The 27,106-nt window shown below is 41.7% G+C and overlaps 1 protein-coding gene across 10 annotated transcripts in view; it reads right to left on the bottom strand.

The window, feature by feature from the left end:
• Positions 1-27,106, bottom strand: part of SH3KBP1 (SH3 domain containing kinase binding protein 1) — a 224,791-nt gene that overhangs the window by 191,577 nt on the left and 6,108 nt on the right. For 6 of the 10 annotated variants that reach the window (XM_040532277.1, XM_040532260.1, XM_040532323.1 and 3 more), the window contains exon 2: positions 7,793-7,950. In XM_040532277.1, the coding sequence (XP_040388211.1) occupies positions 7,793-7,950 (158 nt within the window). Of the gene's footprint in view, positions 1-4,930; positions 5,083-7,792; positions 7,951-27,106 lie in introns of those variants that run through there. The other 4 variants (XM_040532302.1, XM_040532293.1, XM_040532314.1 and 1 more) reach the window with 3 other exon arrangements.

The raw sequence follows: 27,106 nt of genomic DNA, 5'->3' as shown, positions 1-27,106 counted from the left end.
ATGGCAGCCTCGCCTTCCTCCTTCTCCCTGGGTGCAAGGTATGCATGTTTAAAAATGTATGCTCTACTTGGTTCTTCCCTTCCTTCCCTCGCCACCTTTCTGACATTAAGTATCCATCACTGAACAGGCAGTCTGAAGCCAAGGAAAACAACTCATCATGTTACATGATGGTAGTTTACTTGCACCTTTGTCTTTTCCAAGGGTAACTGAATGACTACACTGTCTATATATAAAACAATAATACATTTCATACAGCTGTAACAGAGCCAAAAAAAATGAAGATAAAGATACTCACATATACTCACCCTTTCCAGCTCTGAAGAGAACAGCATTTGGTGACCATAAACCTGAACAGCTCTAATATACTCTCTCGCATAATAATTTCAGCACTAGTACCAGTGAAATTTTAGTAAAGATTAAATAATTGGGTGATCGCAGGAGATGGGGGACCCTTTAAGGACCTGGTCTCCAGCATCAGCTTCCCAGGTGCCTTCCAAAAGACGCTAGGAAGGTTCAGCACTTCTGTACATATAACTAAAATAATTTAAAAAACAGCACCACTAACACCACTAGACAACCCTCCCTCCAATCACACACACTTACTGTTCAGAAATTACAGTTCTTGATCAGAAGAGGCACATTCAGAAGCAAACAGTATCACCAAACCTTTACAAATGCAGTTAGTTTTACAATCCTAGATAACTTTCTTTTTCCTACATGTCCCTCTTGCTCTCATCTTCATTCTTACGTGTTGTGAATATTACTTAATGTTTAAGTAATACAAAATGAAAGACAATTGGTAGATGCAGTCAGGAGGCAGGCTGGCATGGTTCTGATGGTGTAAACGGAACATTTGTCAGAGTGAGCTTCAATGCATGCACAACTCCTCCTAATTAAGATTACAAAATGCTGTAGTCACACCACAGGCATCCAGAATATTGTTTCTCTTATGCAAACAAACATTAAAAACGTCAAAATCAGATAATGTTTCCTAAAGTTGAGTCAATCCATCTCAGGGCTATGTATTTAAATTGCAAGAAAATGTGGAAGCATCAGCAAGTATTCTCATGCTAGCTTCAAACAGCAGTGGGACTGAACTTCAATTCAGTTTCTAGGAGCTTGTGTTTTCTGTTACTCTGAGAACTCTAACAGAGTTCTTTGGTCCTGTTGGGAAAAATCAGAGAGACAGATGTACTCTCTGTAAGTCCAAAACTGTGGAAGGATGTCTAATGACACGTGTATGCAAATGCTGCTAGGCATCTCCACTGGTTTTACCTACAAAGAGTTTCTTTTAACAGCCTGTTCTATCAGCAAAAACAATTGCCAAAACAAATGTAAAAATGAATCAGCCCAAAATATATAGATTACTAACATATCCACCCACACATAAACATGCTACAGAGAAAATAAAAACACCTGGAGCTTGGGAAGTTGCCAGAAAAACAACACTGGCTTGAAGAGAAAGCGGAAGGTCAGGACACCTTGTCTTTGCCTCCCAACCTTTAAGGACTACGTTGGAGAAATGCCATCAACACTATAATCCTGCCAATTCTGTAAGTCTTTATGAAAAAGCAGGTTTTTGTCCTTGTTTCAAGCTCTGATTTAGGTTCTCCTCCTGCTCATGGCTTGAAGCATCAGAAAGGGTAGCAAGGGGAAAAAAAGAAGTGTTTGGTTTCGTTTTTAGTATGAAATTATGATTTTTAATTTACAATTTAAGCAATAGCATATTTTAAACAGAAATACTCTACTGAGGTTTTCTTAAGGATACAAAACACAAACCTGAGCAAAACCAGGGAATAACTGAGTTTCCTTAATATATCAATTTATACTACCTACACTGAATTATCCTACCATTGAATCAGTATGACGTGTATTTAAATAAGGATATTTCTTTTTATATTTTTTTAAACATCAGCAATTACAACACAGACTAAAGAAATGCTGCTGAGAAGAATGAAAAGCAATACATTTTGTTTTCAAATTCTTCATTTTTCACCAGTCCTATCAATATTCAATAAAATTAGCCACGGCCTTTTCAGAAGGTCAATTTTCTGCTAATAATTAATGCAAAATAACGCACTGGTCACTAAAAGTTAGTAAAAGCATTAACACTGAAATTTCATGTTACCATGTGTCCACTGCATGACTGCTGCACACATTTAACGTGCTCTTTCTTTTGCATAGTTCATAAAATCTTCAAGCTGCTTCCCACAAAGCCTGCAACTGCTGACAGCCTCAAACAGTGACCCTTCCTTCCTCTCCGTTCCCCCTCCTATTTCTCCCCGCCTCAAAGCCTGGCATCAAAGCACATCCAACCAACTGATCACCGTGGGACAGCCAACACCACACCTGCCCCCACGAGAAACATACGGGATCCATTCTGCTGCTGACTGTGAAAAAAAAGCTCTGTGATTAGCACGGCTGCCTTCCCACCCAGCTGGGAGTAGCACCAGTTCCCTGTGACGGGGAATGGGAAGGAGCCTCTGTGGCTACCAGGGAGCCTCACATCACGTCCAGACCAAGCACCTAGGGCAGCTGCCTCACTGGGAGCATCCCCACCTCCTCTGAAGCCAGACGAACAGGTTGAGGTGTGGCGTTATTTGTATCATGCCCTCAGCACCCAGCATGGCCCAGAGGCATTTTCGCTGCTGTTGAATTCCCTTTGAAGAACTGAGCCCTGCCAAGTCAGTCCTCAACTGTTTCACCTTGGAACAAGACCACCTTGGTGGATCTGTGTCTTTCGAGGGGTGGGGGTAGGGGGGAGGCTAGAAGAGGGAGAAAGATTTCGTTTTACTAGTTTTGCTTTCACCACTGCAAAATTAGTAACAGCAGCAATAATAAATTACGCATCTGTGATGCTATGCTTCTCTCCACAACGTCTTCATTGCTGTTGACAGAAACAAAGGCTCAAAGGTACAACGTTTTCACACAATGGAGCCTACCGGAAAGTTTCTTTCACCAGTTCTATTCTCCTGTATTTCACCATGAGGATAACAATGGTCTCAGTGGCTTAATGGTCATAACCAGAATTTGGAATAAGAAACTACGACTCCTGGCTCTCACTTGCAAGAGAGCAGAACTGCTGGGACAACACAATCTAAAACGTTTCCTAATGACAAAGACAGTATTCTAGTAAGATTTAAAAAAAAAAAAAAAAAACCACACCCCAGCGACTGAATTGCCAATTCCTGCCAAGTATATAAACAAAAACAGAAAAAAAAAAAAGAAAAAACCACCTGTAGAAATTCACTGGTCCATAAGGCAAGTATCTTTTCAGGTACAGACAGAAATAACACTGTCTGCCGTGGTCTGCATATAATCTCAATGCTTCAGCAGCTGCCACAACTTTCAGAAGTGGCTACTTGGGCAAAGCTGAGCAAGATGTTACTTAATTGATAGCATTCAGAGTACTCAGGAGGGCAGTGAAGATGGTAAGAACATACAAGCCCCGGAGGAAAGGCATGGACAGTGGTACCAGAGAGTGCAGTGGCCAAGCAGGAGGGAATGAATGAGAATAGGATGGTTCTCTGACCTGATGGGCACCAAGCAACAGCCAGAGAGACAAACTACAGACATAAAGGGCTCCTGCATGCACACGGGACAAGTCTTAAGGAAGCTCTTAGAAAGGTTTTAGGAAAGCGCTAACAGGGATTGGCAGTACCTTCTCCACAAATGGGATGCATGGAGGCAGAGGAGGTAAAATAAAAGGGAGGTATCTGCAAGGAATCCCCCTGTGCTTCACTCATGATCCCCTGGAACTTCTGGCTGGTTGTAAAGTTTAAAAAGAAAAAACAAAAGATGAAGAGAAGAAAATTAAATGACTAGCAAGCAACAGACAAGGATCTCCACTGTGTATCTGTGATTCAGCACGAACGACATCCGTGACATTCTACAGCTGATTTGCACTAATGATATTGTGCTTGTATAACCAACAAAGCCAGGTTGCCGTTCTGACCTGGAGCAGCCGCGGAGTTGCACAAAGCCCCTGCACAAACAGTACAGCACATCGATGCTAAAACACTGACTAGGCACTGCAATTTCAAAAACAGTACACTTCTTGCTAATTCGAAAATGGATTGCACCACCGCCCCAATTGTGCCAGCAATATTTGCAGGTCCCCCGGAGTTCGGGCAAGATTGAAGGTCGTCGTATGCAGCTGTTCAGTTTACCATTGTAACACTATCTAATCCGACACAATTGACTTTGTAAATTAAAACAGGCAAGGATGGCTCTGCACCACAGCTTCCTGCTTTCTACATCTTCATCTGCTATCAGCCAAATCTGTCTCAGCTGCTGTTGTACTTACGGTTTTACACTGCAGTGCAAGCTTACACACGGAATTTGTTAAAACAAGACCAGGAAAAACAACGATGACAACAACAACAGCCCCCCATCTGTCTCCTAATGTCATTTCTTAAAGAAATACAAGAAAAAAAAGATCTAATAAACATCATTAATATTTACTTAATTTTCTGGTTATAGAAGTATAGATTTTGGGTTTCATGTTGAAGTTTTCAAGCTAGAAAGATACAGAAAGCTAACTTTACACCATATAAATAAAACACTGCAATCACACCTGCTTCCTCCTCCTCTTTTTCAACTGTGTAATTAAAAAGTAAAGCAGCAACAGTACAGAACTCTTCACTCATTCATACCTATATTTCTCTACTCAAAAATGGAAAGAAAACAGAAAAAGATGATGACCAGATACACATTTCGTACACTTCTTATGATAAATTCAGCATCAGTATCTCTAACACAGGCAACTACAAAGGCTGACAGTGGGAAATTCAATCTTAAAGACAAAGACATCTTAAAGACAAAGGATTTTCTCATATTTATACAAACTTCTCCCACAAAATCTTCCAGCTGACTATAGCTGCAGACTAATCGGCAGAGGAAACTGAAAGAGAAAAGGAATCCCAAATACCTTTTCCGTTACACCTTGCATATTGAATTGCACAGCATAAGAAGAGTATAAATCTGTAGATGTGTGAGTGTGTGTGTGTCTATAAAAATATTTAAAATTCAGAGCAGTTGTTTTGCAGATTCAAGAACAGGAAGCACCTCTGACAGAACTTCACAGCAAAAGTCCCCTGAGAAAAATTACTGCATATGTACTGCATACACATCATTGCTACCTCCCCTTTTCCTCTTTCTCACATCTGTCTTTAGACATCTCCTCTTCCATGGTCTCCTAATTCGCATTTTTTCCTGTGGAATTTAAAACCATTTTTGCTCCAGGCAGCTCCAAAAGCCTTTTCCATCTTGTTGTGTAGCACTTGAAAAATAGTTTTTTATTTTCTCAAATAACAGTTAATGTTAATTTATTTTAACGTTATTTCTGATTTGTACATCTTTTCTTCCAAACTGCACTTCTTGAATCAATGAACACATGCTAACCAGGACCACTCAGGCCTCTTGACTATCTTACTCAGTGGTTTCAATCCAGCCCAAACATTCAATTTTTGAAAACTCAATAGCTTCTGTGGAATGTCACAATGAATTTATTCTAAAAGAAAAATCAAATCACAGGAAGGAAAAGCTGTATTACATAAGAAATTACTCCCTCCACTTGAAAGAAGAATGCAAAGTACCTCAAGAATTTCCGTAGTGATATTTACCTCTAAATAACTTTCTCAAGTAACTACTCTTGCAACCAATTCTGATAAGTAACGGGAATTTGGAGTTGCATTCAACTCCACCACTCATCTGTAGTGTCCCTTTTTGTCCGCCTCTCTGTACCCTCCTGACCCAACAGAACAGCTGGGTTCCCTGCAGTGGGGCATGAACTGACTGCCGGGGAGCCCAACTCTGCAGGCACATGTTAAGAAATGTTCATAACCAAAAGAGAAAGTTTGCAATTACTCACAATCTTTACGAAAGGGATGATTACACTCAACAAACTTTCTAATGGGAGCGCTGTTACGGTTAAATATAGTTCCCCACATAATAAGGATATTTCCACACGAAAAACTGAAGAACAATTAAGTTTTTCACTCAAGATAGTCACAAACTAACTACACTTTTAGGAAGTCTGTATCTTCTACTGCATGTTCCCTAATTTAGAGAGGGAATTATCAACTATAAAAAATATATTTAACTTTGCGTTCAAGCAAGATCTCAGAATGAGGAAGAATTTAATGTGGTTTTTAGTTCCTTAGAAAAGAGACGTAGATGCTAATTTAAGAAAAAAACAACTTTGGGAAAACAAATAGTGATATTGTATGTGAACACAGAATGCAAGACATTTACTGTTGCTTTAGAATTTCCTACTGAGAAAAATCAATTTATTTTTTAATAATTTGACTGGACACCACAGCTTGAAGTAATTTTGGAAAGAACTGGCCTTAAAAAGTAGGTATTAAGGCAGAGAACTTGCAAACCGTCATACACAGAGTATGATATTTTCATAACAGAAATTCTTAGGCCACATTTACTTAGGACACTAAATCCAATACCTCCTAAAATCAGCAGCAAATTTCAAATATCAGCCAGGAGAAAACTTGGTTTTATCCCAGAGAACTTCGCAGTCTACCAAAGTTCAAGCAGAGAAATATTATCAATATACAGTGAGTCCCAAAGCGTGAATTTTCAGAGATTAGCAAGAACTGGAGTATCTATTTTGCCCTTCCACTCCCTTTCATCTCCGTGAGCCTCTGACTTCCTCATTTTCATTGTCGGCTGACAGACAAAGAGCCATTCCTTATTCTTGGCAGGACAAGAACAGGGGTTAGGATGAGAGTATGTTTGTCCCTACTGCAACCCCTGAGGCTCTTGTGCCTCCCTGCTACAAGGTCTACAAGTTTGCCAACAAACCACCTCCACAAAGTACCTTGATGTAGGGAATGTTACTGAAGAAAAATGAAATAACTTCATTACATGTACGTGTATAAACACACAATAGGCTCACACAGAAGAAGAAAAATGATATTTATACCCTTGGAAAGGGGAAAGGCCCAAAGATCCTCCGAAACTACATTAACAGATTAACATAAAACCCATTTATGTAGTTCACTGTAGTTCTTCCTCTGGGCTCCATACCTGGAGAGCTAAGTTTATAGAGGTTTGCAGAAACTAACGGCCTAGGTCTGCAATGACAGATCAAGGAGGCCCAGAGGTACTAACAGCTAGTCTCCTATGTGCTAATAGGTAGTCTCACATGTGCAGACATACACAAACACACAGAGATGCCCAGTAAAATATTTTTTTCTAAAACTTTGAATGGCTTTTCTAACATCAGTATTATTGCAAGTTATTTGGCACATTACATGAAATACAAAGTAATGATATATTTTTTAGGTTTTTTAGACAATCATTTAGAAAAAAATCCACTTTAATTATTCCCAACTAGTTTAGCCATGAATAAGTATTCACATAAAGCTTCTATAAAACCTAAGAAAGCACTCTAGAGAAGAAGCAGCAACAGCTACAAAGAGAAAATATTGTAAATGCCATGGAAGAGACTGTAGACTAACTGTTCTATTCCTTTTGACATGTGGGTTGTTCTAGAACAATCACTTTGCTCCCAGACAACACAGGCAAACATAACCACTGAACAGTGCAGACATGCAGGGGTAGCTACTTTTATTTTCAGGATATCGATACTATGCTGTCTTTACAAGAAATCAATCTTTTCTTTCTAACACAGCCTCAATGATACATTGTATTGCAATACAATATGGTTTTGGATTTAAGAAATGTTATGATATAAAGTCCAATAGTTAGTCTGAACAGCATAGTACACAAAACGTATACACACAACACGAGAACAGTTCCACTTTGTACTCACTCTTACAAAGTTGTCAGGGAACAAACCTCTTCTGCCTTTGAGCTGTCCTTCCCACCAGCCTCCATCATCCTTCTTGATATTGGTGATTATGTCACCTACAGTGATCGTCAGCTCATCATCATGTTGAGCTTTGTAGTCGAATTCCACGATCGCCTCCACTAAAAGAGAAACACGCATATTGCATAATTATTGACTGTGTATTTAAGTTTCCAAGCCTTTGAAAGGAATAAGAAAACAAATCCAAGTACAGATTCTCAGTGTAAGTAACACATCCACTTTAAGCAAGAGAACACGTTAAATAGGCAACACCTAACACTAACATTTTTGTGGATAACTGCTACGTGGGGAGGCCAAAAAAAAGAAAGCATAGGAATGCCCATCACAGCAAAGGACACGAATGGCACACATTTTTTTCTTTACTGTTTAAAAGAAATCAATTTGTGCAGCTTCAGCAGTATCTGCTCTAGCAGCATTATCAAGTTTATTTTTATTTCTTGGAAAACGTTTTAGCTTTTGATCGTGGGACTTCTAAAATGTTATCTTACTGAATAGATTCCACAAGCATTCCAAGCCACTGCACCTACTTTGCTAGATACATCACTATTAACCTAAAGAGCATTTATCAAGATTTTTTTTTCCTGAGTTTTACTGTTATTTATACAGAAATGCAAAGCTGTGCTGCATGAACATGCTCTCACAGGGTTTCACCAATAGGATAAAAATTTAGTTTCACTTGTGATTATGCACCAGAGGATGTGAAGATGAAGTACTCCCCCTGCTCTGAGTGACTGCTAACAAACAGAGGTGCATTACAAGCTTGCTACCATTACACGGTGTGTCCTTGTCTCTTCCTGGAAGGAGACTTGAAACCATACACACAACACGTTATATACCAAAGAGTCACTGTAGAAAATTAGGGAAGCCATAAAGACATAAAAAAATCCTTTGAAGAATCAAAAATAACAATCTAGGAGTATTGAAATATGGTAGCAATGGTTATATTTAGTGGTTCATTAAATATCTAGTAGGAAGAGCCTGATTGGCGAGGTCAAGGATAGCCGTATTTGTAATGCCTTCCTCCTGTTTCCTTCAGTGGAAAACCATGTGCCAGGATGTTCCACCAAATGTTTCACACTCCAACCATTGAAACAGAAAAATGAGACCAATGTGCATCTGCTTTCTACATGAATGACTGTGCTGTGCAAACCCGGCAAGACCTGGCCATCAAAGAGGCAATGCAGCTCACAAAGCAAAGCTAACTATTACACCACAGACAGTAAAAAGGTTCTGCCTAAATAACAGAAGCCCCAAGGACTACATTGAATTAAGCTGACAAGAAAGCAGAGTTATTCCTTTCCACCCCCAAAATGTCACACAGACAATGCTGAACATCTTCCTTCCTCCCCCAGAGCCTGCAAGTCATAGCTAAAAGAGTGTTCTGACTTGCAGCTACACCCCAGACACAAGGCTACAGCTGATGATATGTACCTATTGCTTCTTCTATGAAGCCCAGAAACATACTAAAACCACAGACAAACATCTTGTGATGTTCATAAAAGGTCTGCTAACTACACAATGAAAAGTAAGAGAGCAAGAGTGGCACAATACAAGATGACATGCAAACAGAACTTGAAAAATTTACCACTGAAACTTAAGATACTCAGGCTGAGAGGTGCTTCTGAGGGTCTCTAGTTCAACTTCTTGTTCAACCTGACTGACCAGGAATTTGTCCACGTGGATCCTGAAAATCTCCAAAGACACAAGCCCACCCACCATGCACGGCTGTGAAGGTCCTGGCTCCATCTCCTTAATAACCTCCCTGTAGGCATTGAAAGGTTGTTATTAGGACCTCCTAACTCTTCTTCAGGCTATACAGCTGGAGTTTCTTAAGCCTCGGATTCCTCCACTATTTTGTGCACCAACTGTTGGACCAACCTGGTATCACCTGCAGTCTTGTGGAGAGTGCACTGTACTGCCTTCTCTGGTCACTGATAAAGGTATTAAACACAGCAGGTCCCAGCACAGCTCCTGGTGCTACTCCATTTATTACCAGAACACAGGTAGAGTACAACACATTTACACTCAGATTCAGGTTGGAAGACACCTCTGTAGATCATCTAGCTCACATCTCCTTACCCAAAGCAGAGACAACTAGAGCGCAGATTGCTCAAGGCCTTGCGCAGTCAGGTTCTTAGTAATTCCAAGGATGGAAATTGAAGTATTCAGTCACCTTTAAAGTTAAAAAATATTTTTGTATGGTTAACTGGACGTTGCTGTATTTCAGTTTATGCCTGTTGTCTCTCGTCCTTTCGCTGTGTACCACTAAGAGGAGTTGGGCTCCTCTTCTTCACTCTACCACACCAGATATTCAGACACATTCAGAAGATCTCCCCCAGCCTTCTCCTCTCCAGGCTAAACAGTCCCACCTCCCTCAGACTCTACTATGCCAGACACTCCAGTCCCCCACTCATCCTCACGGCCCTCTGCTGGACTCACTTCAGGATATCCATGTCTCTATCGTATGGGAGAACCCAGAACCAGACATAGCACACCAGGTTTTCTCACCAGAAAGAAGTACTAGAGCTGGGTCACCTACTGGCAACGCTCCGCCTGGTGCAGCTCAGGAAGCTCTCAGCTTTCTTTGCCACAAGGACACGTTGCTGACGTGTTCTCCTTGGTGCCCACCAGGTCCTACTCGCCAAGGCTTCCTTCTGGCCAGGCAGCCCCAGCCCATACTGGTGCATGGAGATATTTCTCTCAGGTGTGGGACTCAGCGTTGTCCTTTGCTCAGGAGGATCCTCTGAGACCTTCTGTCCAGTCTGCTGAGGTCTCTCTGAAAGGCAGCACAGCCAGCTGTCCATCAAATGCTCCTCCCAGGCCTCTATCCCCTGCAGACTTGCTGAGAGCACTCTGTCCTATCACCCAGGTCATTAGTGAGATGGTGATCAGTACTGGCACCAATAACCACCACTGCCAGGGACCAGCCTTCAGCTGGACCTTGTGCTGCTAATCACGACCCAATTCTCCACCCACCACTGAGAACTGGACTTTCCCACTGGTTTCAGGAGCCTGGAATTGCTGAAGGCCAGTATTACTATTACAGATGGAAGAGAATAAGGCACTAAGTAACTCTGTGACAAAACCGTAAGTCTGTGACAAGACCCTCACTCCCATTCAGCAGCAGGCCCACACTTTTCTTAGGCTTTTTCATGTTGCTTATGTACCTGTAGAAGCCTTTCTTGTCCTTCACATCCCACACCAGATTTAACCTCATGTGAGCTTTGTCTTTACTAACCCCATCCCTGCACACTTAGCATCTCTAACTTTCTCCCAGGTCAATTCACCTTACTTCCATCTCTTGGAAATTTCCTGTGTCTGCTTCGTTTTTGACAAGAGCAACTTGTTCATGCACTATGGCATCCTGACACCTTTGCTTGTTTTCCTGCTCATGAGGATGGACCACTACCAAGCTTAAGGTAGGTGACCTATGAAAATCACCCAGCTCTCCTGGATCCCTCTTCTCTCCACAACTGTCTCCAATAGGGTTCTTCCAAGCAGATCCCCAACCAGGCCAAAGTCCAGGTCAGCTCCTTGATCACTTCTGTCCAGAAGATGTCATCAACACACTCCAGAAACTTGCACTGCCCATGCCCAGGGTATAAGCAAACTACCCTGTCCCTCCAATAGATACCAGCATGGTTGAAATCCCCCATGAGGGCCAGGGCCTGCTAACATGAGGCTTCTTTCAGCTGCCTGAAGGTCTCACCCACTACTCCTTTGTGGTCAGGTGGTCTGTAGAGACACCCACCACAACATCACTCACGTTGGTCTGCCCTCTACCCCTAACCAACAAGCTCTCAGTCCATCACCTGTCCCACAGCAGAGCTCCATGCATTTCAGCTGCTCTGTTCCACAAAGGGCAACACTCCTTCCCCACCTCCCAAGCCTGCCCTTCCCAAAGGACCTCTATCCATACATTGCAGCACTCCGGTTGTGAGGTATCCCACCATATCTCCATGACCTCAATGAAATCAGAACTTTGCAACTTCGCATAAACATGCAATTCCTCTTACTTGTGCCCCATGCTAGATGCATTAGTGCATCTAGACAGACATTTCAGAGAGGCACCCAGCCATGCTGACTTCCCAGACAGAATACGAGACCTTTCCCTGTAGTTCTGATAGGCACTTCTTTGTGCTTGGGGTGGGCCCCCTTCACTCCTGTTTTGTGGGTTACAAGGTCCCTACTGTTTGCATCACTCCACACATTTGTTTGCCAACCCAGCCCTTCACTTCCTCACAAGATTGTTGGTCATCATGTCCCTTCCGCACCACTATTATTTTAAAGCTGGTTCATCTGGTTGGCCAGCCTGTTAGCAAAGATGGTTTTGACCTACTTAGGGGGATCCCATCTATTTCAAGCTACCCTCAATCGTCAAAGAAGGTCCCATGGTCATAAAACCAAAACTGTTGCTGACACCAACTACACAACCAATTGTTACCTGCAGGATCCACCCACGCCTCCTCACAGCCTTCCCCCTCACCAACAGGATCAAGGACAAAACCACCCAGGCACCCATGCTCTTCACCATCAGCCAGAGCAACGTAGACACAACTGACACTCCAGATCATGACTGGCAGTATCATTGGAGTTTATGTGGAAGAGCAGCAGAGCATAGTAGCTTGAGGGCCAGACAAGCCTTGGCAGTCTTTCCACAACATTCTGGACCCAAGCTGCTGGCAAGCAGCAAACCTCCATGGATGACAGGTCAGGTCAGCAGATGGGAGCCTCCACTCCCCACAGCAGGGAATTTCCCTACTGTTATCACTTGCAGCTTTCTCCCTGTGGCTCAGGCCTAGCCAGGTTAGGTGCTTCACTGGACTGAGCACCCGGTCCCTCATCTGCTGAAAGGGCACTGAACCTGTTCTGTAATTGCAAACCTTGAGGTAGAGCAGTAGCCCTCCTCCTGGCATAAGAAGTTACAACCTTCCAGCTTCCAGACTTGCTTCTTGGGAGTCTCTGCTCCCCACCCCAACAGGCAGAGAATCTGTTGAACTTGAACCAACCATTGCAGTTAGAGAAAACATGAAAAACCAAGGGGACATACTGTGAAAAAAACTCTAAAAATAGCATCTATGTTATCCACAAATGCATAAGTTACCCCAGAGAGCTCAGTAAAGTTGGCTCAGTTGGCTGTTGGCCCACACAACAGCCCTTCACAAACTACTAGGTTCAGGCAGCAGCACCAAGGTACACACGATACTTTAAGTCTCCCATCAGTGAAAATGTGTATCTCCACAGAACATGACAGAATCAAAAAGCTCAAAAAAGGCAAAATTCAGACTATTTAGCAGGGTATTTCCAGTTTGGTCGAGCTCAGACAAGATTGTTTAAAAGCAAGGCCCTGTATTCTTTACTTTTAGTCTACTAGGATGCACTTGCTCTCAGGACTCACAGCTTACACACTACTTTTTGCATGTGACAAGTCATTTCTCTCCCCTGCTGCAAAAGCCTTTAAATCTTCTGCTCATTTTGCTGTGGATGCAGTTACAAACTGCTTTGCTCAGAGTTCTCCCTACGCAACCAAGAGGTGGTAAGAGAGCTGTAACAGGGAGGCAGGAAAGGAGCAAGGACCGTCCTGGCTCCAGCCACTGATTCTTCAAACACTTCTCAACATTTGGGCTGCAACAAGACATACCGAAAGAAGACCAGCAACTCTCCCAGTCTCTAAGGCCCATGCCATAAAAGACTTCCAGTACCTGTGCCTGTTGCTGTCCTTGCAGTTTTCCCTAGAGAAGACCATAAAACTAACGCAGTTATGACAGTTTCAGTTTCTTATGGATAATGTTCTCTCTCATATGAAAGAGAACAAAAAGTAGAACAGGGCTCTTGACTTGACCCTACAGCTGTCTGGGTAGGCTGGAAGCACTGGAGTTATCTTCTTGCCTGCCTTGAACTAATTCATATACAGACAGCTGTTCAGCCACTTTTGTTTTACTGGAAGTTTAATTAAACTAACAAAAAACCCCACCCTTTACTATGCAGGCTCTTATATGTCTATGAGTTTTTCCACTTCTTAAGAATTATATATAAATATTTTTAAAAGCTGTCTCCTCTCAGAGGATTTGATTACTGTAACATAAGTGTGTGTGTAAGCTGACAGAGACACGAGTCACCAAAATGGACCACACAATGATGATGTTTATAGACTCTACGAAGGAAACCAAGAGCATAAGAGCATAGTTTGGGAAGATGAAGAAGAGCACACCTAACAAATGTGCAGATTGTGACAAACTGATGGGAAGGTACTCAGCAGATTACTCAAAGTTCTCATTTATCATACTACTGAAGCTTGCAGAGTATATAACAGCCTAAAAGTGCTTCATAATTTATAGGGCCATAAAGCTGCAGTTTTTAAATCAAGCTCATTTTCTAAAGCATGCTTCATGCCAGCTTCTCAAACTGTGGTTTTGAAAAATTCATTCTGCCACTCAAATTTAATCTTTTTTGTTTCTTTTGAGATGAAATTTGGTCTTCGTGGAAGCTGGATTGATACTGGAGGCAATGCTGATCCAGGCAGGCTAAGAGAAAAGCTTTATCTGAGTTTTGCTACACATCTGCAAGTACATCATACCTCATTCCTGAAGTGCTGCGCTAGGTTGTTCCTCAGGAACTAGACTAACAAAGCGTCCCAGTTTGCACGATGATTTATGAGGCAAAGACTCTGTGGACAGAGAGCTCAAACTGATTTTATTTGTGAACCAACAAAGGCTGGTCTTAGGCCCAGCTCTGCCAAGGTAAACAGCTTGTTACATTAACAGCCAAAACCCAATCCCTTTTAAGCCAAAAGCAGAATTAAAAAAAAAATGGGGCAGAGAGATCTGGCTTCTCTTTTTGGTTTATTTTTCTTGAACATATCATGCCCCATTATGCCTGAAAGTCCAACCTGTCCCAACTTGCAAACTCCAGCTATAAGGACCCTTTCTGCTGTAAAAAGGCGTTTTTCAGTTTAGGATTCATTCACCAAATCCAAATATGAAATCTAATATCAAAAGCTGTTAAAGTTATTTTGATCCAAAAAGGGAATAAATGTTCATTCCTATGCCTACACAATCAGCTATTTCCTAACATTATATCGCCATCGATCCTGATTGGAACGGAAAAAATCATGAAATGGAATCAAAACTAGTTATTACCAGCTCTGCTGGAGACTTGCGCAGAACAACTCATTACTGCAATGTCAGGGACAAATACACATATATATGTATGTATGTATTTAATTTAATGCTTAGTGGTTTGGGCTTAAAATAAAAGATTTGTTGATTTTGTTGATAAAGACAAAGATTTTACTTGGCTTGTTTCCTTGCCACATTTTAAATGACAAGGAAAATCTAATCTCTCAAAGCTGACCTAGTCAGAATAAGCATTTGTTAAGTAATATCACCAAAATTTGAAGAGAGGGATGCCTGAGTTTATGCTACTTTCAATTACTGTACAGTGTCTTTCCAAGCAAGAAATGAATCAAGAAAAGAAAGAGAGATTTGCTACCATGCAACAAAACCAACATTATTAAATCAGCTTCTGGTGACATCTGAAGTGTGTAGGCACAATGGAAATATTATTAATGTCTTTGGCACTATTCCACCCAAGTAACAGCATCCATATGGCAACACCACCTTCTGCAGCAGCATGGTTTCACACACAGTTGCCGACCTTAAACCTAGTGTATGCGGTCAGGCACAGCAGTTAAAGGGTTAAGAGCTCCTCTACTCTAAATGTTTTTCCATTTGTTAGTCACTCAGCTTCAAGTGAATGATAAACACACAGGTTGCACTGGCTTACCCCCAAAAAAAAGCCAGAACTGAAAGTAGACAAACTACCTTCAAGCATTCTACACTAAAGTTTTAAATTAACATTCAAAGTCCATTTCCTCAGAAGACAGTGCAGCAGAGCTTTCCTCTTTTGCATACACATAACTGTTGAGAAGTAACAAAGACAGGAGCAGGAGCAGGTATCGCGCCAGTCTCACTCTTATGCCACCCTACGCAGAAGCCTCTACAGGAAGGTCTCGGTGACTACAGAAGGCTTCGACTTCTCTACCACCTACCATTAATCAACTACCAAAAACTATTAATCGAGAAGTTTGAACGGGTTTCCTTCTGTTATATGCCACTTCTCTTGTAAAACAGTTCCAAAGATTCATTTGGTAGCAAATACTTATAGTTTATCAACATTTTCATTATAAATACATTTTATAAGCCATTAACAATCTGGCCATCAGATTCCATCTGCCTCAAAACTTGCTAGACAAGGTCTTACTTCAAATGTGCTGTTCTGTTTGATAAACCTCGGTATGAGCTGGTGAAAATATTATGCTTTTAGTGCTTACAGGCTTACTTTTTAAAAAAGAGTCTTTCGCTATACAACAGGTTGCAACAAAACTTTAGTAAGACATTAGGAGCCACTAGTAGGGGAAAAGTCAGTACCTTTTATTATACCAAATGACAAAGTACAATTTACATCTAGAACTCACATGGGGAAAAAAGAATAAAAGTACATTACACTCAACAGTGCTGTTCTCCTAACCCATGCCTGGAGAGCCAGATGGCCTGAAGACCAAATGCGACCTATAAAGCCGTTGTTTTCTGGACTCTAGGAACATTGAGCAGTTGGCAGGACAATCAAATGCAGGATGCTATGGTACAAATGTGCCTGAGGGAGGAGGAGGAGGATAGATGTAAGGAGGATGTAAGGTCTGGCAGGATTTATTACAGGGGGCACAGCACTGATTAAATGGGAGTGCACTGGCATAACCACTGAATGCCCATCTTGGGCTCCAAAAGTCCTTCCTATGCAAAACCATCACAGCTGCTGCAGGCACCACGCTCGAACTTCTCTGTGACGAGGATAATTATTGCTAAATGTTTGTTAACATCTGGGATGGAAGCAGAGTTTGCATAGGGCTTTCCTACCGCAGAACAAAATAATCTGTAGTTTGCAAAGACTCAAGCATGCTATAATTCTGGATGAAGGAGCCACTGAACAGCCCCTCTGAGGCATCACTCTACCAGAATGGAAACACCTATTCCCATTTACAAACTGAAATGCACACAAGAAACAGTTAAATAATAGTAATAATATACCATTAACTTCACAGTTTAAACGTAGATTGCAACTGGGATTTTTAAGAAAGATTAAGCTTAGGCTCTTAAGTTTTGTAGCACATTTATGTCAGAAAACAATAAAAATTTTGTATGTGCTTGATGTCAAGCAACTATTGAAGAACCATAATTTTCTTGAAAAATGAATTCCAAATTTTGTCCATTTTTTTCCTTTTGCAACAGCAAAAATAATATGTGCTGAAACCATTTGTGAGGACTCAACTTCATGAAAAAAAAGAAAAAAAAACTTGAGGGGGAGGAAAAAACAAGATTAGAAGGAAAACCTGCACTATTGAATCTTTCAGCGGTTAAAACCATGTTACTTGATAAACAGCAACTCCTCCGCTAAGGCACAGCTTTCAGTTTACATTATATTTTCATATTTACCCTTTGAGAACAATGGGGGGGGAGCTAAAGGTCATAGTCCTAGAATGGTATCTTCTCTGAATCACTCAGCTGAAATTGCAGAGCAATCACAGAAGGGAGGTACCTCAGTCACACTGCACATGGATCCTTCTACGTTACAGGCATCAGGGGTACTTTTCACTAGCTTGCAGGACGGAGGAATTAACTGGCTTCCAGTCGAAAGCAGCCTCAGCAAGCTATCCTTGCTCCCTACAGCAGGCTAACGCTGCTGGTGCTCAGCTCAGCCGCCTGTCAATACCGGCACCGCCAGGCCCAATCCCTCCTCCAGGCCACAACCCCCCCTTGCCCGGTCTGCACGGGCATTTTGGCAGCGCCAACGTCGCAGCCAGCCACGGAGCAGCGAGGACAGAAGGGAAGCGTCTGAGGGAAGACACGCCATGCGATTCGCATGGCCGGACACACAGAAATGCTCCCAAGAGCCACCTGCACGTAGGCCACTGGGAGAGGGCTGCATGGAGCCACCCGCTGGCAACCCCACGGCACCGAAACCCCCTCTGCCGTACACGGAGGGCTGGTGTAAGGCAAAAGCAAACCCCAGCCAAAATCTCGTTTAGAGGAGAGAGTGAGCACTCGTGGTTCGGAGTGTCCTGGTGTGACTCTTCTCTGGGCAGCAGCTGAGCCGAAGCCTCTCCGGCTTACACACAGCCCTAGCTATCCTCCAGGAAAAGAGGAGAGCTGGCTCTCTGTTTTCAAAGAGGGATTAGTATGCTAGGTTCCAGTTTTTACAAAAAAACAAACGCCAAGTTATTCTAATGGAATGTACTCAGCAGGACAGGAAATACCTTATATTATGGTGTTAAGGCATTTGGTATGACCATAATTCATCACAAAAGTCTCGCACTTACAGTTAGGTAAATACAGAACAACAATAAGTCAGTATGTTGGTATTTCTCTATATACGTGGGGAGTTTTCACATTAAGCATGAATCTCATCGTAATTCTGTGGTAAACAATTTCAGACAGGTCATAATAAATAAGATAGGTCTTATTTAGGCCTATCACAGTAGTTGCATCTCACTGAACTTATTACTGTCACGCTTGTATCTATGAAACAAAACTTTTCAAGCAACATGTCAAACCACACCTGACCATCCGAGCTACAAGCAAGTAAGGTGTAAGCAAGGAAAGAAACGATCGATGCAGTTGTTCTAAGCGGCAGCTCTCACATCTGCGTTTCCAAAGGCTTCCTTATCTTCCACAGGAGATCTACCGACGTGTTAGATTAATGGGGCCAAGTCTCCTCAACCCTTTTTAGATAGATTGCACGGATCGTCACTGACGTTCATGTGGCTGGCAGTCTGGGAAGCACCCATATTGCACAAATTAATTTATCCTGTCCTACAAAGCAAAGAGGTCCTTCTGCCTTGGACAACAAACTCCTAGCATCCAACTGTTGCCATTGAAAGAGGTTAACTTTACCTTTACCTCACCAGTTCTACCAGAGTACTTCTCAGATGCAGCAGGTGCTCCCAGTATACATACAGCATTCACACGCAGGCTTGCTTTTGATTCACATTGTAATCAAGTTTGTATAACAGAAGTAAATGGTGTTTCTTAGACGTAAAGCTGTCTTGAGAGTTGGTTCACTTGTTTTAACTTGTTTTTCACCTCAGATGCTAATGAATACAACGAGCCATCCAGAAGAAATGAATACTGATTAGATTCAGAGAGAAACATTTAACATCATCATCTTAACGTGAGTTCCTGGCTCCTCCAATATCAATAAAAATAACTCAAAGTCTGCAACGGTTTATACCCATTGTTGGGATCAATAGGAGACGAGAGGAGAATTGTGAGTTAAGCCATGCAAACAGAGACAAATAAGTCCCATTTGACTGAATGAATAAAAACTTGTTAGTAATGCTACTCATGGTGTCTAAATCACATTTCTCAGATAATTGAGAAGCTAGGAAAGACATTATTTACTCCTTCAGAACAAAAAGAGGACAGACTACTCTACTTACATAAATACAGCTAGAACTATATATAAAATTACCATTTAGCTAAATTCATGAGAATTGTTACTGAATGAATGTGCCAACATAAGGATAGAAAAGTTGATGACATGAAAACAACTGCTGTTTAAGATTACTCAGAAATACTAGTCCAGTGTAACTGCCATGTGATTCTGGGCCCGTAGTTGCCTGGATGTGTGTAAATGCTGATGGATAAGCACTGAGGTGGAAGGTCAAATCAAAAAAAACTTACTGGAAAGCCAGGGAAAAAATACCTGTTCAGTCATTTGATATGGCATCATCTAACTCTCAGGAACACGAGAAGAGGTTGTGGTCAACAATTTGTTCAGTCTTCACATTGTGTACTGCATAAATTTCAAGTGTTAAAATTTCAGAACTTCTAGGACAGCAATATTCACCCAGTCTCATTAAAACCAGACTACAAGCACGTGTGTAATCATGAATATGATCTCAGATGAGCTTGGAGCGTTTCACTGCAGAAGCCTAAACTGTTACTGTTGTTACCCATCTTTGCCAACAGCAGCCAGGCTTTTGCACAGGAGGAGGATGGGAAGAATACGACGTACTCCTCTGCATCTTATCCACGTTTGCCTGAAGTAGTGATAAAGATGGGTTTAGATTAAGTGACCAGAGTGTAAAGTGGTGCACAAATACATCCGTTGTGGTATTTCTGCTGTTGGAGGTGAAAGTTTCTGCAGGAAGAGATTGCTCACAGCAACAGTTTGATACAACCCAAATCCTTGGACCATGTTACAGCCCTTCACTATGTAATGCCAGCTGCAGACAAACACTGTCTCAAAATATTTTCAAAGGTATGTGGTTCTCCCTCAGTTTCATGGAATTCTACTATTTTTAAGGCAGCAGTTGCAAAATATTTATCCCAGCAGCAGCTCTTGTGATTAGACGTGTAAAATATTAAGATTACAAACCAGTGACATGTTTTAACTGACACATTATAAACTGTCACAAAGAGATGTACTGTACAACAGTGAGGACCTGGATTTGATGTAGAAGAGAAATAAACAGAAGATTTTTTTTCCTTTTAACCCTCTTTTACGTAAATCCAAGTACTTCAATCTACAGAACTTAGCATTCAGAGAATGGTCAGGCCGTGTATGTAACTCCTCGGCAGTTTCATAATTTATAAGCCAAATGAAAGGACACTTACTGTAGTCCTTCCATACACAAGATTGTCAGGTATTACAAGAGCTATAAAAGCTATATGTGCGTGTGCTGGGGCTCACAGCCGTAAGTACATGAGCTCAGACCACAGGTAATTTGCATCTCACCACTATGGTCCAATACAAGATTTACATGCCAGTAGTAAACCATCCCCACTAACCTTTATATTATACTGAAACAGCAGACCAAAAAATCTAAGGTGTTAAAAAATAATCAAACAAACAAAAAACCTAACTTGCTCACTTATGTGAGTGACAATGAAAGGCATCGTAGCTGTCTGGACCAGCAGGGATGGAATCAGAAGAGCCAAGGCACAAACGGAGTTGAGCTTGGCAAGGGATGCAAGAAATAACAAGAAGGGATTCTATAGGTACATTGGCCAGACAAGAAGGGCCAAGAAGAGCGTTTCCTCTCCAAAAAGCGAGAAGGAAGAACTGGTAACAACAGACATGGAGAAAGCTGAGGTACTCAACAACTTCTTTGCCTCAGTCCTCACTGCCAGTCAGGCTGCCCATGTACCTTGTTTCCCTGCACCTCTACGTGAGGGCTGGGGCAGCAAAGTCCCTCCCACTATAAGCAAGGAGCAGGTTCAAGACCACCTGATGAAACTGAACAGGTACAAGTCCATGGGGCCCGATGCTATGCATCCCAGGGTCCTGAGGGAACTGGATGGTCTTTAAGGTCCCCTCCAACCCCACGACATTCTATGATTTGATTAAAACAGCATCTTCACCACCCATCAGTATGATATTTTCTCTTGATTAATAGAAGGCTGCTGTTTGTAATCCTTATCCACTTGTCTTTTTACATCAAATTATTTTATTGTCCTTCAAACTCCAGCAAGAGTAGAAGTGCTGAGAAAAAGCAACGCTGTTTTAGAAGCTGAATGCATTGCATGTAAGGATTCACAAGCTTCAGATGATTCTTGGGCAAATAAACCTATCGTATCAGATAACACGTGTTGACTCTGGGCTTTCAAATTTCAATTTTAGAATTCAGGATGCAAATCCGAAGAAGTAAGTTTTAGATTGTACCTTTAATGCCTCTGTTTTCTCAGCTCAAATCAGTACCTGCAGGTAATTTCTGCTGAATGTAAGTGTAATTCACAAACTTATTTTTTCTTCTCTCCTGAATTAAAATTTTCTTCTCTCCTGAAAAATTTTTCTTCTCTCCTGAATTAAAATGTTCCCACATCACAGCCATTAACTCCTTTGTTTTGCTTCAGTGGTGCTTTTCAAAATCCCATGTATCAATTGTGCCTCAGTGAGTAAGTACTTCCATTAAAAATTAATTTTCTCATAGAGAAAAATCTCTGAATTTTGAACAAGGCAAATTCTTCCAGAAAGCAGATCTTACGCTTCATGTAAAAGACAGCTCCCCAGGTCTCTTATAAAAGCAGGTTAAAGACCTCAAGAAGTCTCCTTCACCTGGAGAAACAGTCACTATTAATTCTAAGAGATCTCCTTGAGCTTGAGAAATATTGTGAAGAAGGACAAGCTTATGACTAGCATAAATCCCCAAAGAGCAGATATTACATAGAGCTCCTCCTTAGAAAAACAATCCTGAAAGCAAAAATTGATGCAAGCCAAACAAGTACATCTGAAAGCTTGTCATCGACTTTCATCGCGAGCATGAACAGCTTGTGACCTGATGACAGCATTGCTCCAACAGGGAATTTAAGCCACAGCGTGCTGGTTGAACAAGAATGCTCAGCGGAGCCGAGCATGGACTGAAAACACAAACAATAGCCAGCATTTAGGCAGAAGAGCCTATCGCCGTGTCCAGGACGCAGGGACAAAGCAGAGAAAGCCACAGTACGGAGCTCTATGGAACCGGAGTAAACATAAACAGAGGCAACAAAACTATTGTTCGACAAGCAACTGTTCTCCTGGCAACCTCCTCCTCCCATCCGCCACCAGTTACCAGCGCTGGTACTGTCTGGAGTAGAACAAAGCACGCTGTCAAGGAAGCTATAATAAGAGGTCTACTCAAGACAAGCAGAACCTCCTTGAACGCTGGCACCGAACCTTTCTATAGCATCCAGGAGGCAGCAGGCAGCTTACAGCCATACCACCAAGAGAACTTGAGCAAACAGAGACAGCACTGGCACTGAGTATTATCTACCTTAACCACTTCTTTTAAGGCTAGCAGAAAAGTCTACTTCTCCCTCGTCTATGGAAAAGGTTCCTGAGTTCCTCCCATTTGAAAAATAATCGCTAGTGACCTTCCCTGGTTTGCAATGACCCAAGCTCTTGGAGCTAAGGAAACCGGACACTAAAACCAATGCTATACTTCAGAGGATCTAAAGCAGCAAAGGGCACGTATTGCATTTCACATCTCTTTGCCCAGTAAGGCTGTACTGACATCAACTCCTTGCTTTTGGTTTTTGAGCAAGACACTGTCAGACTCGAACACACAGGAACTGAAATTCTATTTAAAATAGCAACATCCTGCTTTTAAGTTCTCCAAATTCAGACATCAGCACTTCAGCACTTGGCTTCGCCGATTTCTATGACATGTTCTTCTCCACACACCACAAACTCTTTCGTCAGTTTACTTAATCCCTCTGAATCAGACAGTATCAAAAAGGTGGCTGACAAACACAGTGTGCAACAGGAACCACAGTGTTTACCTTCCAGGGGACCATTTCTGACTCTGAAGAAACTCAGCGGACTGCAGCAACCGTCTCTAACACATAGCCAGTCCCTCTCCTTCCCGATATGGTATTTACAGGAAACCAGCTGAAGGTTGCTTGTCTTCCTAATTCTGAAATAAAATTAGTACAGGAACACCCACAATTTGCTGTATTCCACAACTGATTGTCATCAGAGTTCTGTAGGACCTTTGCATCTTAATATGGGGAGTTTTAAGACTATGCAGGTATTTAGGAAAGTTTCCTAAAAAGAGAAGTAGTGCACTCAAAAGGCAGATGAAAGAGCAGATGAATTTGAAGGAAGAGTGTATGAAAAGATGAGGGAGCGTCAGACACCTGAAAATAGTGGATGAAGAGCATCTTTCCTGAGAAATACGTGGAGAACAGTGAAGCAGATTTATTAAAAATATATCTTAAAAATTTACAAAGAAGCATAAATGCACTTCTGGAAGTGACAGGAAGAGGAGAAACTGCTTTCTGACAGAATGAGGTGAAGGAGCGACGAACTCACGGGAGGAAGTTTCTTATGCAGAAAACTCAACTACATTGCAGAGGAACAGGCATTAAAATCTCTCTTGCAACGCCAAAATCAGCGCAGACAGCTTTGAATTGGCAGGTGGTAGTTCATCACGAACTAGATGGCATCTTTGTTAACCATTTATCTTAATTTGCCATGAACCACAGTCAACTGAGGTGTCAGCTAATCAAAAGCTAATTTATAGGTGCTTCACACACAAAAATTGGAGTCTTCTAAATAAGCAGCATGCTTAATGTAAATCAAAGCAAGCAGTTCCGAAATGCTGCAAGAGTGACAAAAGGAAAGACTGCTGGAGTTGACCCCAGTGGTTAGAGTAAAACTGACAGAAGTAATTCAGCTGGTTTTAAGTGCAGGTAGATAAAGAAAGATTTGATGAATGAAATGATCAGCAGTTACAAAGGAGTTAATAAAGTTTCAAAGAAAACTGAGATTTCCCCTTTTACAAGAGACCATTTGCCAGAGTGGCCGCGAACAGCTGCTGCCCAGGCAGATGAATATTAAAAAAAAAAAAAATGTAACAGGTGAAGACAGCAACAGTAGCAGTAGGAGTCCTGCCTAGTCTAAAGGTTGTTTCTTGCAGCTGTAAGAGCTGATCTTACTCCTCCAAACTAGCCCCCTCTTCAACAGTGCTTTTTTTTTTCCCTGTCACACAAGGATCAAGTTCAATCCTTCAGCAGCACCAAGTCAAGCATGAAAGCAGGCACAGAAAGTACTTTTTTCCTGCTGCATTAAGACCTCCCATCAATAAAATAGCAGCTAACTAAACTGGGTGATCTTTACCCCAAAATCCCTCTGTAAATGCATGCTGCCCCTACGAAGTCGGAGCAGTTCTGTGCAGCAAGCGCTGCTCAGTGCAACCAGCAAGAGTCCCCGACGGGTGCAAAAACAAGAAAGCTGCTGAGGAGCTGGTACAATGTGTAAGCTAAGCAGTTAATGTCCAACCAAGTCCACAGAAAGTTCGAGTTCTGCATCACTTGAAAAATGACCTGTTATTACAGTTATCAACAAAAATAACAACAAAGAGCACAGTACCAACATTAAGACCACAGCTACTAGCTATGAAATCAAAAATTAGTATCAGACTAAAATTAATGACTAAACTAATTCATTGATCGACTCAGGACAGCAAATCATTTAGAATCTTAAAACATGATCAAAGTTACGTGTTACCTGTCTCGTTAAACAAAACCACAACAAAAGCACAGAAATGTATCAAAACCATTGGACTCTACTAGTCAGAGCTGGTGAAATATTTTGACATTGAAATTAAATTGATTGAAGCCTGAACCAACCGTGGATTTCAAGGTTACATGCTGATTAACCTTTTCTTTCCCACAAGCAATCGAAATATACAGGTATAAAGGAGCAAAGTTTGCAAGCTGCCAAGTTGGTGCTCTCAACAAACGTTGGCAGCTTTGTTTTCTTGGGGGAAAAAATACAGCGTGTTCCAGCCTATAAATAAAAATATATACATATTTAATGTCAGGAGTGCTCACAAACGTACAGACAACTTAATCTGTGATCTTCTGTACTCTTCTGGAAGTGGAATTTAAAATACCATTACACCGGCAGTGAAGTCGCACATGTTTCTTGCTAGCAGGCAGCCTTTGCACTTCAGATGAGAAAACCGGTGTGATTTTTTCCCCAGTTAGTAGGACCATTTCCTGCCCGGAGTACTGGTGCTCACTCCCAGCTGGTCAGAAAGATCTGTTGCCACAAACTGCTTTATCACGCACTCAAGGTGAGGCTTCCCAAGCCTAGCTTTGACTAGAGGGCATCACTTTCTGTACACGTTTATCCTTCCCCTCCCTTTACCCAGTCATTTAAAAGCTGATGGCAGCAAAGCTAGGTTCTTCAGTTTTGTGGGGTCTGGGTTTCTGTTTTGCCGTTTTGTTTTGGTAGGTAGCATCTGAGGGCTTTCGTTTTGTTTTGGAGGGGGGTTGTTTGTTGTTTTAATCTGCTATCTAAGCAGGGAAATCGGACATTTCTACTGGACAAACATTGGTTCTGCAATCTAGCTGGAACAGAGCATCCAGATTAGTAGGAAATTAACATGGCCCTGCCTAGAGTGAAAGGTCCTGATGTGATATTTCTCCGTAACACTGTTGATGATCATCAGGACACATTCACAAGAAATAACTGGTGAAAAAGAAAAGTATCCAGGTAACCAATCTTCATCCATAAAACCTTCAAATCCTTGTTTATAAATCAGCATCACCACTCTTCTGAAACAAGTCAGTAATCCTTACATTTGGAAACAATGATACCGGAAAGTTTTTTTTTGTTTGTTTGTTTGTTAAGTCTTTTCATAATGAAATCCCAAACTAAAGGCATATTTTTCTGAGTGCACTTCGTTATTGCCGGTGTGCCCTCATATACTGGGAAGCAGACAGATGAACATTAGCAGCCCCAGGAGACCTCAAGGAAAGAGCAGCAGTAATGAGAAAAAGACTGAAAAATCAAGCTGTTTCACTGCTAGTCAGTTTTATATCCGTCACAAGGACAGCAAATTTTCAGTGCTGCAGAAGCCTATCACAGAAAAAAAAAAAATCTCCTGCCAAGACAGCAGAGGATTAAAAATGTTTCTTTCCAGCGGTGAGGATGAATCAGCAACCACAGACAGATGACATATTTGATTTAAGCCCGAGATGAGGGCTTTCAATGAATGGTTTCACATTTGGCTCCAAAATGCAAAGTTCTGTACGCGAGCGGTAATATTCTAATACTTCTGCTCCCATTAACTACTGCTTTTATAATTGTAGCTATGTGGAAAGGCAGAGCTACACAGACAGAGACTCAGGCTGATACTGGTACACTGACACAGCACGGAAAAGCACCAGCAGTTGTGCTGCCCCCCAAGACCTCCTTCCCACCAAACCAAACCAAACCAAACCAGCAGAACACCCTAATATTATTTCTGTACGTGTTTGGTTTGAGATCTCATTATCAATACCAAGCGCCAACATGTTGCTCTGTAAATTAAGAAGCAATTTCCTGGAAACTGTGAGAAGAGGACACAATGTGTTGTAGGGATTTTTATTTTCCTGACAGTTTTTAAAAAGGCAGGTCACAACTTCACTTATTACAAATTTCTCGCAGGACACAAACCACTTAATTTTTAGAGAAGAGTGGGGTGGCCATTGAAAGCCAATTAAACATTGACAGATCAAGTTGTGCCTTGACTTGTAACACATGCAACCAATCTCCACGGACATTTTTGAAAAAGCGTTGGTCCCCAGGGCAGCTGCACACCAGCGCTGCCTTTGGTCTCCTTATAAATGAACAGACTTACGCTGGGTCTGGTGTGAGCCAGTTTCAATCATCGGGAGCGATTCAGCCGCACAGGATGAAAGAGCAAGGAAGAAATAAAGACAGACC

The sequence above is a fragment of the Cygnus olor genome, chromosome 1, assembly GCF_009769625.2.
Source record: "Cygnus olor isolate bCygOlo1 chromosome 1, bCygOlo1.pri.v2, whole genome shotgun sequence".
In the NCBI taxonomy this organism is placed as follows: domain Eukaryota; kingdom Metazoa; phylum Chordata; class Aves; order Anseriformes; family Anatidae; genus Cygnus; species Cygnus olor.
Note: the sequence above shows the minus strand (reverse complement) of the source record. Positions and strands in the feature narration are given on the sequence as shown.